The sequence below is a fragment of the Asterias amurensis genome, chromosome 12 (assembly GCF_032118995.1).
Source record: "Asterias amurensis chromosome 12, ASM3211899v1".
NCBI classification, from domain to species: domain Eukaryota; kingdom Metazoa; phylum Echinodermata; class Asteroidea; order Forcipulatida; family Asteriidae; genus Asterias; species Asterias amurensis.
The window spans coordinates 4,567,674-4,579,690 of NC_092659.1; the positions used below are offsets into that span (position 1 = coordinate 4,567,674).

At 38.4% G+C, this 12,017-nt stretch overlaps 1 protein-coding gene across 9 annotated transcripts in view; it reads left to right on the plus strand.

The window, feature by feature from the left end:
• Positions 1–183: 183 nt before the first annotated feature.
• LOC139944764 (protein unc-80 homolog) overlaps positions 184–12,017 on the plus strand; it is a 124,577-nt gene continuing 112,743 nt past the window's right edge. For all 9 annotated transcript variants that reach the window (XM_071941860.1, XM_071941863.1, XM_071941861.1 and 6 more), the window contains exons 1-3: positions 184–501; positions 3,838–3,886; positions 8,658–11,733. In XM_071941860.1, the coding sequence (XP_071797961.1) occupies positions 410–501; positions 3,838–3,886; positions 8,658–11,733 (3,217 nt within the window). In that variant the 5' untranslated portion in view covers positions 184–409. The remainder of the gene's footprint in view (positions 502–3,837; positions 3,887–8,657; positions 11,734–12,017) is intronic.

A 12,017-nucleotide genomic window follows, 5' to 3' on the forward strand; every position in this document is an offset into this window, starting at 1 on the left:
CTGCATGGCTTCATCCGCATGCAGCTCTTTTTGTTTACATGTGTCAACTGCCGTGTGCGTGGTGATGCATCAGATTGCGTACACACGCGCGATTGCCTAATGTCATGATCAAAGATCGTATAGCGCCGCATGATGTTATGCACAACACAACACCGGCCGCGCATCGTTGATGACTGTGTGTATTACGTGATGCATGCAGCATGCAGCATGCAGCAGCTAGCTAGCCGGCCAACCAGCTGATCGACTCGCCTTTTGCTGGATGAAATGCACAGCAACCTGGACACAATTTTTGACTGTTCCTCTACTTTCCAACAATGATAACTCCCTCCTAAAAACAACGTAATTCTTCTGCTCAAGATGTGGACATAAACCAACAGTTTCTTCCTTCGGCAGGAGCTGCTTTTCCAAGATGGTCAAACGGAAAAGTTGCAACGATGACCCGAAAATTCTTGCCCGATCTGTGCCGTTGCCGTTGCAGATTTTCCTGTGGAGGCAAACGAGGTTCGTTCTCTTTTTCTTCTTGTCACTTTTTTTCCCCGTGCGGTTGTCTGCTCAGTTTCTCTGTTGTGGTGTTTAATGAGATTGCCGTGCGCTGATTTAGGATGGTCTGCATTCTTGGAATATTTTGAATCCCGCTGGTGCAATTTCTGGTCAGATATTAATAGAGCATTTTGTTGAGTGGTGCACTTCTCAAAAATTATGGAGGACATTTTTGATAGGAGAATGAAAATTTGGTTAAGCAAGTTGAAGTGTTGTAGTATCTGTCAGATTTGGACACTTGACTTTCAAGAATCAAGAGCAAAGACCAGATTCAACAAGCACTAGGTATAGAGCTTATAATTAATATTAGCTAGTTTAAAACGAAAAATAATAAAAAAATAGGCCATAATTAAATACAGAATCAACTAAAGAAATTGGATGCAAGTAATAAACTTTTGGAGTGAAAATTTTACGAATATATTACAATTTTTATTGTTGTTAAATATTTACTTTTAGAAGATCTCTTCTTACACTGACTTTCATACATACGTACAGTACAAGTTAAATCACAAGAGCTGTTAAAAAATATTGTAATTGTAGGCTCAAACACAAGTCAGGAAAAAAGCAATTTATATGTAGTTTTACTGTGTTTTATTTTATATTTTTCCACAGTGGAAACTGCGCACTGTATTAATAATACTAGATTAAAACTGCGGAGGTCTGTGTCTCTTTGTTAAAAATCAAAGGGGATTAAACAAATTAAGCAGATTAAACAAAACCCCTGAAACAAAACCATACATTTTTCACCTGTCACACTATGGTCATACCATGGTCAATACCTCCATGGTCAAACTTTGTATCATAGCTTTTAGCAATAAGCATAGGAAACAAGGTTGATTTATTTAAGATGCTAATCACTTCATTCATTAGCTGATGTTTATTTGTAGTTAAAGTGAAACTAGACACACACATACAGCAGGCCCACTGTACAGTGCTGCATTGATTGGGTTTCTGTGTCTTCAGTGACCATAGAGCTAGCATGATGTGACAAGGCCTTGCATTTTTTAGGGCCTGAAGTGTTTATTTACCAGGAGTTGGTAGAGCTGACAGACAGTGTTCATGTATTAAGTGATCAACCATGAACAAACCTGTGAGAATTTGGGATTTATCTGTTGTGCTGGTCAGGAGAAAGTATTAAGTGGAAACTGGAAAACCTCACATTTTCAGCATTTTAATTTGTGACAACTAAATTAGCCGAACATTGTGTTTTTGTAATAAAACAAAGGAAAACTGTCAATATCCTGCCATCACTTTTATTTCCCAAAAGGAATATCTCATTTGACTAAAATTATTTAATCCCATAAATGGCCGACCGTGTTAGTCGACGAGTGAGGCATGTTTGTGTGGATCATTGTATTCTACTTTTACAACATCTTTCAAACGCTTTTCAAACACCAACTCGACCGATCCAAGGCAACGTGTTCCTTTAATAAAAACAGGATTACAAACCAAATTTCCATGTGATTTTCAGCAAACAACAGCTGAATGCCAGCAACAAGCAATATATGCAACAAATTAAAATTTGGTTGGTAATCGGGAAGAAATTTCATGCTAAGCAAATTTTTTGTGCTTACAGGCTTTATGCAATTAAGGCCATGGTCTTGTCACAAGACCATGGCCTACTTGTCCTTGCTGTGCATACCGGAAATCCTTCCCATGTTCAGTCTAAAACATTTAAAAGAAACAACAAGTAAGCCTGTACTACAAAAAAGTGTTTACATTTAAAATTAATTTTCGGGTTCGGCCTACATTGAAATACAAGGTAAATTAATGTATTATAATTTTTTAGACTCAACAAGATTGTTGTTAATAAACTTCAAAACGGTCAAAATGGTTAAAAACTGTAAATTAATTTGACATTTTTACAAATCAGATTGTTTATATCAGAGATACTCCCAGCGGAAGTTTATCTCAGACAATAATTGATTGATGAGAAATATCATTTGATTAGTTTGAAATTAATACCAAAGTGTACCATCTCTGTCCATTACAGATTCTTCCGAGTAATTTAGTAGGAAATTTCTATAATTGAATCTGAAAACATAAATTGGTATTTTAAAGCGCAGACCTGTGTAGAACTCTGCAGCTCAGAAAAAATCTAGTTTTTCTTTAATTTCTATAGGCCTAGTAAAATATTTTTAAATTTGAGATATATTTGATTTAATTTTTTTAATCTGAAAGCTTAATTAATTATACTGACCAAACAAAATAAATTGTATTGTTACAGTTTACCAACTTCCAGAGACAAAATTTTTATCTGAAAAAAAAACCCACTAAAAAAACACCAAATTGATTGCTTTATTTTAATTGAGTGGAAAATGTTTAAAAGTCTGATATAATTTACAGAATCCCTGCCTAAACTTTGCATTTTTGCCTTTCTTACCATAATGTGACCAGCTACTGAGTGTAAGTAGTATTAATTAGTTAGTTAATTTTTCAGGCAGATTCTTATCAATGTCAAGCGTAAATAAATAATGTTATACATATTTCACAGTGAGATTACATCAACAAAATTAACATAAAAATTATGTTTGTTTACTCAAGAGAATAAGAAAATAGAACGGTTCATACATTATAACTACATGTAGCCTATTCCAGCCCATCTCGCATGACATGTAATTAAATCATGAAGCCATGATAGTTCATCTAACAAGACCCTGACATTTTCTGTCGAACTAGAGACGTTTTAAAAAGGTTTTACACAAAGTCGTACTTTGTCTTTTTGAGATTCGGAATGGAGATTTTCACAAACTTCATGAAAGGATTTGGGTACTTTTTCAAAATGTCCATAGATTTACATTAAACTTACAGGGTTTGAAGATAACGATAGTGGAAAGCTTCCCTTCAAGTATTACTTACTGAGGTGCTGTAGTTTTTGAGAAATGAGTAAAAAAATGTCATGAAAATACGTTTGTAAATGATTAAAATAATTTTCGTCTCATGATACGAAAATTATTTTCATGACATTGTTTTACTCATTTCCCAAAAACTACAGCACCTCAGCACGTAATATTTTCAGGGAAGCTTTCTACTACTGTATCATTATCTTCAAACTGTGTAAGTTTAGTGTAAATCTGTAGACATTGTGTTTTTGGTCTTACAAAAGTTACATAGACCCTTTAAAAGAAATATACAAAAAAAAAATATATATACAAATATTTTATTTTTTGGCTTATTGTTTATGATAAATGAAAAACAAATTTAGGGTGGGTTTCACAGCATGTTGAGCTCTTGCATTTATTTCACACAATTTGTTTACTAAAAAAATTAATGTACATTTTGTTCTCTTAATTACAGCCCCTTCATAAGACCTAAGCTGGGACGACTCTATGAGGCCAGCTGTGTGGTGAGTAGGAATTAATTTTGTTTTTAAATTTAAAGCAAACCAACCAATAAATACCAGGCACGATGTTTTTCCTACCTGAGTCTGTTTTCTGATTTGTTTTGCTCTAAGATAAATCAGAATTTGGTTTATTAAAATGGCCTGAAAAGTCTAATAAAACCTATTGTACACCATACTGTGTATATTTTATCAAGGCCAGCCTCTGTACTCGATAAATTGTTGTACTTTTTTTCCAAGGACCAAATATTATGGCTGAAATAGAAATCTGAAAAAGAAGCTGAATTCTCACTTTGATTTGCACAATGTTTCTCACTCAATTAGTAGAAACACAAAGAAAGCAAAATTAAATAAAAAACTGTCATAATACATGTTGTGCCATGCTTTCTTTGAAATTAGATAGAATGCAAAAATTAACGTTGCTGTTTGAAATTGTTTTTCAAAAATGGTTAAAGCTATTATTTTTTAATTAAAATTAAATTACAAGTTGTATTAAAAACAAAAAAATTAAAGCCCATGTTCAAGCACTTACATTATTTTCACATTATTATTAGAAATTTCCATAATTTAAAACATAGGCCTAATTTATGTAGACTTTTTGTTTTTTTAAATTAAATTCAAATTACAAGTTGTAGGCCTATATATTGCTTTTTTAAAGCCTGAAGCACTTACATTATTATTAGAAATTTTGCATAATTTTAAAAATGATTTATCGAGATTTGTGACTCTGCATGAATCCTTGCCTAACGACAATGCCAAAACAGCTCGTCACATTATGCAAGTCTGCTCCACAGACATTAAATGTATAATGTGAAATCAGAACCCCCCGCCTCTCCGCCACACACTCAGTATGCATTTCATCAGTCTATAACGGTTGTGATTTTAATCTGTGCACAGTAAAGTAGGGACATCCTTTCCTTGCAATCATTTTAATGATTTATTCGGGGGGTCCAAACATCCGCAACAGCTGGTGACTTTATCCCTCCAATCGCCAACCATTGGCAGGCCCTTTTGTCTGCATCTCACTCCTCCGTGGTCGTCCTCTTTGCCCTAGCTTACAACGCAAGATTCAAGCCTATTGATTAAGTACACACAGGGTGATTATCATTGACAATTATTTATGAGGAACCTTTTTTCGCCGTGGTTAGGGGCCAGGGCATCGCATGGCAGCAGGCGAGCTGGCTGTTTAGTCGCGCATTTTCTGTACCATATGTGGCGTGGTAGCGTCGGTGGAGTGTCGGAATAACTGTTCTCGTGTGCACGATTGAGCCGGGCAATTGTAATGTGATTAAAATGTTAATTTAGCCTAAATTAATCTGGCTGTAGTGAGCCTTGGGCTGGTTGCAAATGTACAGGGCAAAATGCACAATCTGGGTCAGGGTATGGTCCATCGCTTGATTTATAGAGAAAATAATTTCTTGTGTGAGAATTTAGTTGGCTACATCTGGTGTATTGTATTTGATTTGTTTCACATAAGTGTACACCTATCATAAACAAAAAGTGTATGATATATTTACACTGTCCACTGTTCTCCCTAAATAATTTGATGTTTAAAAGGAATAGTTACTTTAACTGGAAATGAAAATGACATTTTATTTTCCGCCAAATTTGGGTTCAATTACTCCAGGTATTTTACCCAAATTGTCAATCAGTGACATTTTACCATAAGAAATTGATGTTTTTAAACAGCGATAAGATAAGTAATTTCAGGTTTGAAAAGGACTCAAAGCCCGCGATTATTAGAACCAAAATGTTATCATCGGAAATCAATGTTTTTCATCAGTGCTAATGAGCTCAAAATTTTCAGATTTGAAAAGGGCCCAGAGCCTGCTTGATGATAATAACCTAATGAATGGATTTTTTAATTAATTGTACTACTGCTCGTTAAATGTACAAGGAGTGTTCAACATAGAGTCGCTTGTTGACACAGCATGCTACTGAATGACGCTAACCATCCGCTTCATGGTGCGCTTGCCAGCCAGTTGATCCCTAGGTCTGGTCGTATGCGAGTGCCATATTCTGCGACAAACCACTACCCATCCTCCTTTATCCCTCGTGCAATAACACACCACAGTCTCAATTTTAAATGTTAATTATAAATTATCGCCCAGGCTCCAGTAGTTTTCTTCTCAATTTAAAAAATTTATTGTAAAATTTTCTTTCGCTATCGCTTTTTAGTGTTTTTTCTTGTAATTGTATATTATAGCCATTGTCTGTTTTGTAATGTTTTTAATGTGTCAATGTTTTTACTGTATGCGAGCATTTGAATTACCCTTTTTGGGATCTAATTAAGATTGTTGTATTGTATTGAATTGTATAGTACAATTAAAGACAAAACTTCTCATGTTAGTCACAGAGTACCCTAGTATGCCAGGAATAATATCTTTGTGGAATTCTTACAATTTGCAGGCATTGATATTCCTCCTACTTAAGTCTGATTTCTAATTTTGGGTCCTCAGAAAGATCTGCAAAATCAATAGAATGAAAAGTCTTATTAAAGCCTTTGACACTGCCCTTTTCTTGTATGTACATGTACTCAACAACAAATGTTCCCAGGTCCAAATTCATGCCTAAATATTTGTATTTTAAGAAAAGTGCTAAGTGAATCAAATTGGTTTGTGTAATGAACAGACTTTTAAAAAAGAAAAGCATTGCATGCATAAAAATAAATTAATCCGAAGACACCAAGAGATAAAAAATAATCTGAGAAAATTATTGAAATGCAATTAGTTACGTTTGTGTAATTAACGCCAAATGCTGCAGAAAGTTCCCCTGTGATTTTGTTGAATGCATAAAAAATCTGAAAACCTTAAAGCAGAGGTTTATACCTTTGATGGTGTTATAAGACACATCTTTAAAGGTTAAAACCTCTGCTTTAACGTCTAATGAAATACACTGTACGGGGTATTCGATGACCTTATACGTTACATTATAATATTACGGCTTGCGGAGGTAAAGAGCTTTGTAATCTGATGGCATAATCTGGATCCATGCAATGTTTGCAACGCTATTCACTGCATGCACAGATTACATGGAGCAGTTTAATCGGGACATACCATTTAGTATTAAATTCTGTCTTGTCACCATGGCAACCCATCTCCTTCTGCGTGACTGAAGGCACTGCAGTGTGTTACTTTAGATGTAAGATTTCTAGCTTGACTCAGTTTGACATTTAAAACGGCAAATGTAATGAATTTAATATGCATACTTCTTTTTCTTTCATTTTACTTTTTTTTTATTGTTTAGAAAAACACTTCCATAAAACAGTTCATTGAATGAAGAATTGAAAATACCAAAGTGACATTTTTGTCAGAATTGACTCGCACCCCTGAATCCTGTTTTTCCTGAGGTGGCATTTTCTTGTTTATAAGCAATTTTACTTTCCGGTTCATGATTACAGCCAATGAATATAACATTTTATTAGCGCAATCAAAGTGACTCAAGCAGTGCTTGACATTGTACCGTCGATCAATTTTTATGACTTCTCCTGAATGATTTAAAACAATAAAAACAGGTGAAGCCTAGTTTATGTATTTGCTTTATTTGTTATGGGAAAGAGCCGAGTTTATTGGAGCAATTGCCCAGGCTGCTCGCAATACATGGACACAACATGTGTAATTGTGAAAGTTTAAATATTTAATTTGACAATGCTGTGTTGTTTCAGCATGAAGATACTTGTAGTTAGATTTAAATCAAATAATAAACCGCATGGGAAACTGATCAGCCAAAACTTATAACACGCCCATTTCCACTGATAGAGTGCCTAAGGTGCCTACATACAACATACTTACAAAAAGCTTCAAAATTTACACGTATGGAAAATGACAATCATTACAATAAGTGAAAAAATGCATGAAATACAAATGAGTTTTTAACTGAGATTAAAAAGTACTTCTTTTTTTGGTAAAGAGTAAACATTTGCAGAATTCAATCCAACATTCGTTCATTTAGAGTAAGATTATCAGACTTCTCCCTTCTTCAAATTCCCAGATCTCTGTTCTCTTAGAGTGGCTGCAGCTTTTGCTATGCTGGCCCTAGCCAGATCTTTAAAAACAAAATCACTCCAAACCAATTTGTTCATGAATTTCCAAGTTTGGATTATTTTCATTTTCTTGTTATTGTATTAGTTTTTTTTTTCTGTTTGCAGTGAGCGCCATGAGTGTTTTGCCTGACAGAATTGTTCGCTATTTGAGAAATCATTATTATTATAATTACATTGTCGTGTTCTGTGTATCTTACACAAGGTTAAATTACTTATGATTTGTGCAGTCAGTGTGTGCCATTTTTATGTAAAACTGTATAGGAAAAGTCTTACATAGCACACTGTCAATGAAACAAAACATTTAACAAATTATTTATAATGTGTGGTAACACATTATGTACTGTACATCCCTTGACTTATTATCAGAAATGATATACGAAACTCCTACATACCATCAAGAATTAGATATCAATTTGTGTACATTTGCAATAAAGTAAACTTGCACAGGATCCCTGAAAAACGGTCAGGCTTTTGTTTGTTTGTGTGTTCATTAAAAAATGGCCACCTGCTGGGACAGACATCACACAGATTGGTGGAATGGTGTGCCTTATTAAGAATTGGAGGATGGGTTGAAATTAATACTCTTTAAAAAGACAAAAGATGTGTTATCTCTTCAAGTAGTCTAGTGTCTTCAAGGATGTTTTAGATTATTTAGCTTGTTTTAATAAATCTGTATTCTGTGGAATGGTTCGTTCAGTTTTTTTAATAATGATATTTTCTTCTTTTCCTCTGCAGTCATTTGAACGAGTACTCGTCGAGAACAAACTCCACGGTCTATCTCCAAGCCTCTCCGATGCGATCAACAGCATCACAAGATGGCAGTTGATTCAGGCTTCCTTACCACACCTCATGCACTGCTCTGCTGCCCTCCTCAGCAACCGTGCCAAGCTCGGCCATGCAGACAAACTGGGTGTGGCCGAGACCAAGCTACTCCACACCCTCCATTGGGTCCTGATAGAGTCCCTGGATGAGTGTATGCAGGAGAACAGTAGCCAGCTGGACTTCCTGCGGCTGCCAGGAAACTCAGAGCATGGCCTGACTACTATCCAGCTCTTCGTTTACCTCTTCGCTCCTCTTGTCTACTCCATCAAGGAGTCGGACCTCACTTTCCGTCTGGCCAATGGGTTGAAGCTCTGGCGATCGCTTTGGGAGCATAAACTGCCGGATATCTCAAGTTTCAATGCCATGGTGAAGCCCAAACGGTGCTACAGGTTAGCTCGCCGAATCTGGAAGGAACCTGAAATGAGCGAGAAGGTCGAAGAGGAGAACGAGATGGTTGAGGAAGAACAGGTTCAAAAAGAAGAGGAAGTCAAGGCGGAATCACCAAAGAAGGAGGAAGTGGCCTTGCCGGAGACACCACCGGGAGTGATTGTACCCCTTGCAGACATCTCAGAAGTCAGTCGTTTCAGCAGCGGTATAGTCACCCCAGATCCGCCGTCTGTTAATGTTGAGATAATGTGTGAGGTCTGTAACACAACAGTGACACAGAACAATGTGTGTCGATGTGGAAATCTGAAGGGCGACATGGCTGCTAAGACCAGGTTTGATTTCGACCAGATCAGCTCATCCAGTTCCGAGGACGAAACAAAACCACTGAAGCCAAACAGAGCAAAGGAACGTCCCAAGTCACTCATTGAAAGAAGTATCCTCCCTCTCAATGAGGGCTTTGACCACGCTGAGCTTGCTGCTTCTCTTTCGGTGCCAAGACCTCCACCACCTTCAACCAGCCCGACAGACATCCCCAAACGAAGACTCCCACAACGAATCAATGATGTCTTCTCTGCCACCTACTTTGATGTAGGTGTGATGCGATGTCTGTTTATACCACACTGGGCCGAGGAGGGGGTGCAGTGGGCACTCATCTATCTACTGAATAGACTTCGACAAATTGCTGATGAGACCATGGCAGCTGAAAGAGTCCGGCAAAGAAGTAACTCTTCGCCGATTCCGCAAATCACCATATCCTTGTTTTCTCCTGTGCCAGGACTGCCACCAAAAAAATTTTCCGTCCCAATGAGCTGCATGGGAGGCTCTGAATCGTCCAAAGATGAAGGTAGGCACAGGGACTCCTACCCCTTGAGCGGATCCCCAAAGAAGATGAAATTTGAGAGAGTGGAGCCATTACCTCTGAGAAAGATAAGTCCTCCGAAACGCGCCAGTTTTGTAGACCAGGGCCGTGGAAAATCTCATCGAAATCTCAGACGTACTTCAAGTCTGTCCAAAACAGTTGGTGCTCTTATGCCTAAACTCATTAAGGAAGAGATGGAAGGCTCTGGGAGTGATGAACAGATAGTGCATACCTCAGAGTCAGGCTCTATTAAACCACCTACTCTCGGGGAGATGCCAAAGAGCTCCAGCGCGGGAACCCCAAAGCTGGAGCCTTTCAAGTTTAAAATTGACGTGGTGCAGTTGAAAACAGTTCCAGCACTTATGAGCCCAGAGGAACTTTCTAAGACAACTTCTCCAACATCACCAATGCTCTACTCAACCGGGTCCTTGGATTCCAAGAGACCTTATACCGGGGTGACCACCGCCTCCTCATATGTCTCAAGGCCTACAGCTCTACCATATCAACAGAGCTTCTCAGCTACTGCAACAAAGTTGACGTCTTTCGTCCAAGTTGGTGCTGATGCTGCACATCGACCATCTGTCATGACAACACAAACCAGGCCATTCGGGGCGATGTCTAAAGTCTCTCCCATGGAAGTCATCCCACCGTTAAAAACGGAGAAGTCCTCAACCTGTTTCACAGTCACCAAGACTACAACGAGTGTGCAATCAACATCTGTTCGAATGGCCAGAGCTGATTTCCTGGCAGAAAATACAAATTCAACTTCATCCAGGTCAGAAAAATTATATGAAAGACGAGCTGTCAGGGCAGAGAATAATGCTATGACTTTACACAATCCTGTCTCAGTTGACGTCCACGACCGGCCACTTCTAATTTTTGACGAGCCAATCAAGATCGAACCTCAGCCTGCCAAAGTCACACACAAGGCCACTGTAGTGCAGCACAAAGCCCCTATTGTAATCAATCGCCCGATGCTCCAGCGACAGTCTCCAGTTTTTGAAGTGCCCCTTCAGTCACTCGAGGCACTACCGACCAATGACACTACCTTTGAGGTAGCAACCCCTTTAATTACTCCAATCACCACCATGACCAATTCCAAGTCGCCTCCTCTATCGCCAGAAGAGTATTACCCTGAGAAGTCTCCGTCATCGGTTAGCTCCGGATCTCTCCTGATTCCACTCTCAGAGGAGATAAGCGAGCCACCACCACCACCACCTCCTCAACCTCAGTCTCCCCACTCGCCGGATCAGACCTCTCACCATGATTCAAGCTCCAACATGTCCACCCTGGACATCCCAACATTCCTGCCTCGCAGTGCGTCCGATACCTTCGTCAACTACCATACCGCCGAAGAAGAAGAGATCACCGAGGCTGCCGGGTCAACCTACTACATTCAAGAGGATGGACAGATGAACTACAACGTCATCATCAAAGCGCTTCATAAGATCATCACAAAGGACACCTCAGCTAAGATCTGCGACACCTCCCTGCACATCATCGAGACTATCCTAGAGTTTCGGGTGATCAAGCAGAGTGAGAAGCCTTCCCAGGCCAAGATACCAGTCATCAAGGTAGAAGGAGAGAAGGTCAAGGCTCCAGACAAGGACAGCGAAGGGGACGTAGCGTCTAAGAGCCTGGAGGACATGACTGTACATAATCTGGTGATGGAGACACTGATTCAAGTGTTTAGAGCTCTTGGATGTCATCATGGATGTGGCGAGGGTCTGAGAGGACATTCTGGTGAGTGCTTTCTTTTTATTTTATTAAAAATAACTGTTTTTGTATACATAATTTGCTTTTACCCAAGTGTGTTAGCACAGGCATATTACTCGGGTGGGATTCGAATCCACAACCTTTGCAATTCTAGACCAGTGTCTAATACCAACTAGACCACCAAGATTGCCTGGAAGCTAATGAGGCAGTTCGAATCCTATATTTTAGCAGCGGGTCACAGCACTGATTTAACAGATGGAAATTTGCATCGGAGATAAAGAATATTAATTTTGAACACATGACGTACACAT